We start from the raw sequence: 6,000 nt of genomic DNA on the forward strand, positions 1-6,000 counted from the left end.
GAAGTACTATCTCACAGAAAACACTCACTTTACATTTAGCCATTTTACTGAATAGAACCTTAAAGCACTTCCAGAATATAATCTCAAATCTACTAAAAATCCCCATCATACGCTTTAAGAGTTTATGTGTATACAGGGTTGAGTTCTAACATACAAATAATCATTTAGATATAGATGAACACATAATTTAAACATTTAAAAAGTCCAAAGTATTTGTAGTTGATGAGACTACTAACAGGAGCACAGTAATGCACATACTTAAGTACTCGCAAGATTCAGATTTTAAACTTTTTCTTACTATAAAAGAAGAAAGGAAAATATATTTTTCTTCTCATCGCATTTAAGAGAGTGGAGATCATAATCTCCACTTTTATTCCATGTGTTAATGTCACATTTTAAAACCAGAACAGGTAATTTCTTTTTTTTTCCCCACTTCTATTCCTTCAGGTAAAACCCAAGAAGTTACAAAATCTCTTCCACAAATCAGACTTATTTCCTGTAATCTGACAGTATTTGTTATTGCATATAATTCTACACAAGATAGACATAATATTTATTCTCTTCGGTTTTTCTAACAGTTGTACTTTTTTCCTGAACTAGAAAGAGGTGTTTTTGCTTTTACTTTACAAGTACTGAATGCCTTTACATGACAGGTTGATCGTTAGATCTGATGTGTATTTACTAAATATTCTTTCCTACCAATCCCTCAATAACAAAGAATTTAATTATCAGATACAATTAAATCTCTTTTAAATTAAAACCATTAAAGGGTCTTCTTCAATTCAGTGATTCTGATTTTGCAACACAAATCATCAGAAGAATTCCCTTCAGCAGCAAGTAACTGAAAGTTATTTTCCTATTCAAGACAAATAAGTATTTTAGCCAGTTTAAGGCAGGAGGGGATAGTCACAATTATCCCAAATGACTTTATGCACACATTCTCCAATCTGCAGTTTCTTCTCCTTTCTCCCCTTACCAAAAACCAAAGAAAACTAGAAAAAAAAATTACCCAGACCATGAAATAGAAAGGAGTTCTGTAAGTGCAAGTTCTATTCAAATAAACCTTTAAATTCCTTTTTGTAGTGGAGAGTTCAAATCCAGCAAGAGAACCACAGTGAAAAGAAGAAAAATTTATTACTACAGCTCTATATAAAATTGAGAGAGTTTGGAGATCACCACACCAGTGAGCCCATTCCCTGTCTCCCTATCAGCCTATATAATATTTATCAGCTCTAGGCAGTCCCATTTGCTCCAGTGGGATCATTCAGGTGAACATAAACAAGGTGCATGAAAGAAAATGGCAGAATCAGGCCCAAGACCAGTAGATACACCTAATAAGTCACATAACCAAAACATATGCTTTTGTTTAAGATCCCGACAGTGTAAGCTATTACTTATGCAAGGACTGTCCTGCTAACCAAGGGAACAGTCACAGAGGGTTGCAATGGCAAGATTTAACCCTCCAGCAGAAGGAAATTAATACATTTCAATACATCGGTTGTATGTTTGCTGAAAGCAGCTACAGCTAAATAAAAAACAAACAAGAAAAAAACACGAACCCACTTTCTCCTTGTCTGAATAAAAAAATACTCTCAACAAGGAAACATCCAACTACTGCAACCTGAACAGCTTATTGTTTTGCCCACTGTAAGTTAATACCTGAAGTGGTCACTGCAAAGCTTTGGGCCAGTTGGATGATTTCCCAGTGGCACAACTAACAGGATAAATCTTGTCATTTCTACTGAGTCATGAACTAGGTACACAGAACAAAACTGGAAAAGAACGAAAAGAAGTGTTTCCTGGTAACAACCACAATCATAGTCATTAAAAAACTGAGCTATTGATATCTTTATAGATTACTCTTTTGTCACCACTAAAGCTTCCTTTCCCAAAAGTTTATTTCCTGTTGACAATAATTATTTTGCCCCGCGTTATCTTCAAAATGGTAATACCATAGCATAAAATTCAATGAAACAGAACCAAAACCACAGAATCCCAGGAAAACATCATAAAATTGACTTCATACCTTACGGTACAGTTACCGTATGCCAAGCAGAACACAAATGCCTCTAAGAAGCACTGTCTGGGTGCAAATAGTCTGCCTTGTGACACACAGGGAAATCAATGGTCAAGAAAAGCATAGTGTGTGTTGCAGCCAATCATACAAGGAGAGGGAGGCTGGGTGAAAACTGGGTGTTTATTTTAAACAGCTCTCAAACAGAACAAAACATGAAGCACAATTCCAAAATACTGATATTTTTTGTAAACAACCAACAGTTCCACCCTGCAAGGTTTAGACCCAAATAATCTGATTCCCAGAAGTAACCCATACCACTACCCCTCAAGTTTTTGTTTGGCTGTTCATGTAAAAAAGACTTGCTCAGGCACGGAAGCATTTTGCAGGATCATAACTTAAACACTGTGAAGCAGCAGAGTAACACCACAGAGACATTACAGCAGCAGGATGCTTTTTCCCCATTGTGATACTTCAAAGCTGCCCTTTTTATTACTAGGGTAGTGTATCATTTTAATTCATTCTTTTTTGAAAGAAATCAAAAAAAGTAAAGGCATGTTTAGAAAAAAATATTTTTACATGAAACTATAAAAACTGATTTTGCTCTTGTTAAAGAGGGTCTTTTACCTTCCCTACCTGCAGCTTTCAACTGTGCCTAAACCAAAAGCAGGAGGCACTTTCTGTAATCTAACCCAGATTGCAGAGGGAATTACGGGGCACAAGGTACTCTGGGGCTGGAGAGTAGGAAACGCACAGTGCGATGATCTGAAATCAAGCTGTCATCAGTTTCCTTACCAAAACCTTTCACCGGGTAAATCTGACTATTTCCCTCATTCCGACTTCTTAGCTATATCTTGTTATATCACATTCATATACACTTGTCCTTGGTCCTTTATCTTCCCGAGAGAACCAGGGTTGCTAGGAGATGGTCTACACCACTCCTTGAAAGATCAGCAGCTCTCCCGTCTGCATCATAGCTCACTTTCAATACCTAGAGCTCTGATTTTACAGTTAGATTACAGTGAGCAACTAAGTGACTTCTATTATTTCTGTGCATCTGACTCAGAAGCGTAAGGTGCTGAGCAGCATTCAGTGGAAGAACTCCAAAATGTCCGAGCGGACATTAAGGCACTTGCTGACACCATACAGGTCAGAAGGAGCAGCACAGTCCACATGTTTGAAATCAGACTCTAGCCCAAAATTTTACTTTCTCTAACTTCTCCTGAAAACTTCTTCACAGGGAAAAAAAAACCACAAAAAAAAAAAAAAAACCCACAAAAAGGAAAAACAAAACCAAAAAAACCCACCCAAAAAACGCCAGTGGTGCCATCTTTGGAAAAATCCAATGTTATCCATCGAATCACTATGCTCAGTAAATGAACCCTATCCTGCCCGTGGACACCTCCTACTTACTCCCATGACTCAAGTCACCCATATGCTGAAGCAACCACAAGGTAACACCCTGGACAGAAAATATAGTAAACAAAAAACAGCAACAAAAAAGTAAAACACAATTTTTTTCCCAGTGGTGAAAAGTGGAAATTGATCAGGCAGGAAAGACGAATTAGCAACCTTCTCCCACGCTCACCTACATCTACTCTGAAAGTCCCAAGTGAACGTAAATTACACTTTTCCTCTTTTCCTCCCTACACCCCTGCCCTCTGCAGTAGCCACAAGAGGAATACGCATGAAAAGACGACTAAGTAGCTCAAAGGGAAAAATAATTTTTCTAAAAAATGAAAGTGCTTCAGCAGTCTGCTTGGGTAGTGCAATGCATGGGTACGATTTTAAGCCGCTACAAACCCTGGCATCAGTCTCGCTCGTGGGACCACAAGGGACTTGAACATCTCATGAGTCCCTTCTGCAGGCAGCAGTCGCAGCGGCACAGCAGTACTAGAGCTCACAGTTGTCCCTTTTTACTTCGTGAATCCTCCTTCTGCCCTCTCCAAATCTGGTTCTGTGTAACAGACCTTCATTTCATTCTTGCCAAACATTAACAACTTTTTTTTTTTTTTTAAAATCAGGAGAGGAGAATTGCAGCACTAACAAACAGAGAAATAAAAAAGGTAATTTATAACCTGCCACTCCTCTCTGTATTCACTGGTGATGAACAAACACAGTTTGCAGGACAGACCTAGCACAGATTGAGGTGTTCATTTACATAACTTCATGGCAAGGAAAGGTGTCATCACCCTAAGTAACAAGCTCATAAAGCTCACAAAAGAAAACGTTATGGTCAAAGGGCACGCAGTCTACTTTTATTTTTCAGAAGGATGGACAGAAAGGGATGCATTGAAAAATTCCTAGTGGCAACTGTCTTACACCAAGAAGATAACAGCATGCACATCCCTAAAACAGAGAATGGGAATGGACTGAGAAGAGAAAAAGAGAATTACCTTTTTAACGTTACAAAAAAAAAAAAAATATTGCTCTAATATTAATAACCTTAGATGCATACATCTCTGCAAGTGGCTGTGGAGCGTAAAGGAATTATTGAATTCCCTCTGAATTCATCCAGTGATACCTTAGAGGGATTACTTTAAAATGGAATTTTCATTAACAAATTACAGCTCAATTAACAAGTTCTGGCTCAAAAGGGTAAGGAATAGATTTCAGTGGGTAATTCCTAACCTAACTTCAGTGCCACTTCTTTAACAATGGATATATGAAAATTTGGCATTTGTTAACTGGCAGAATTTGACCTCACGCCATGCCTTTCTGGCACCAGGAATCCCAAGTCTGAGGATTCACTGCCTGAATCCAGCATTTGTAACACCTCCTTGAAATACAAACTATAAATCCAAGCAACCACGGTGAAACTACTGAATAAGAACTGGGCATTTATTGTCAGTCAGGCATATTCACAAACACACACCCCACACGCACGCTCAGGCCCGCGACAGACTAACCCAGTGTTCAGCACCATCCTCAAAACAACCACCTCTGAGGAGGGACCAGACCGAGCGGCACTCGCTCAGGAGAACTGAAGATGCTGGTTTCACGATTTCTTAAAGGATACTGAGAAACATTCTGCTTCCCATAGGCAAAAAAACCCAGTCTGGTTTACCCTGCGCCTCCGAGGTGCATAGAAAAAAAAAATAAAAAAGTTTAAAAGCTTGCAATTACATAAATAAGTTAGGAAACATCCTGAAGACCAAAAAGAAGGGGAGAGAAGGGAAAAAAAAACAAAACCTTGATACACATTTTTGTTTGGTAGATGGATATATTTTTTTGGTGGTGGTAGTGTTCAGTTCATGCATTTTTAAACTCACCCTTCACACTTTGATGTTTCTGCTGCGGGAAATAATCTTTGGAGCCTCTAGCACATCGCAGCTCCTGCGCCCTCGGCAGAACGGGGATCCTTTCGAATATGCTGGGTCTTTTGGGGACGAAATCTAGCAGAGGCGCTGACATTTCAGGGGTGCTCTGCTGATGCTCCGTGTGGTCGCTGCCGTTGCTGACAGTTATTTTAAAGGACATCTGAGGATTCGAGAGAGCTTTACCACTGCTGGGACGAGTCACCCGCGGCAGTTCCTTCGGAGGCTCTCCCTGGCATTTATCTGTCACCTCGAAGCTGGTGGGACCGGCGGTGGCTTTCTGACTCCCTGCGAGCTCACAGTGCATGTCCGCGTCCGGCTGCTGCCCGGGCCTTCGCCGCTCTCCTGCACAGAGCGACAAACGAGGGGCGTCAGCGCCGGCGGCAGCCCCAGCCCGCTCGCCTCAGCCTCGCGCCCGCTGCCGCCCCAGCCTCGCGCCCGCTGCCGCCCCAGCCTCGCGCCCGCTGCCGCCCCAGCCTCGCGCCCGCTGCCGCCCCAGCCTCGCGCCCGCTGCCGCCCCAGCCTCGCGCCCGCTGCCGCCCCAGCCTCGCGCCCGCTGCCGCCCCAGCCTCGCGCCCGTTGCCGCCCCAGCCTCGCGCCCGCTGCCGCCCCAGCTCGCCCGCCCCAGCCTCGCGCCGGCGGCCGTTACCCAGAGCCCGCAGCCCCGCT

The 6,000-nt window shown here is 42.0% G+C and overlaps 1 protein-coding gene across 1 annotated transcript in view; it reads right to left on the minus strand.

Annotated features, from left to right (window-relative positions):
- Window positions 1–5,638, minus strand: part of GLIS1 (GLIS family zinc finger 1) — a 201,999-nt gene extending 196,361 nt beyond the window's left edge. The window contains exon 1 of the mRNA XM_086753693.1: window positions 5,287–5,638. Within this exon, the coding sequence (XP_086609819.1) occupies window positions 5,287–5,638 (352 nt within the window). The remainder of the gene's footprint in view (window positions 1–5,286) is intronic.
- Window positions 5,639–6,000: the final 362 nt, after the last annotated feature.

Source organism: Chlamydotis macqueenii, chromosome 8 (genome assembly GCF_036417535.1).
Source record: "Chlamydotis macqueenii isolate bChlMac1 chromosome 8, bChlMac1.mat, whole genome shotgun sequence".
In the NCBI taxonomy this organism is placed as follows: Eukaryota; Metazoa; Chordata; class Aves; order Otidiformes; family Otididae; genus Chlamydotis; species Chlamydotis macqueenii.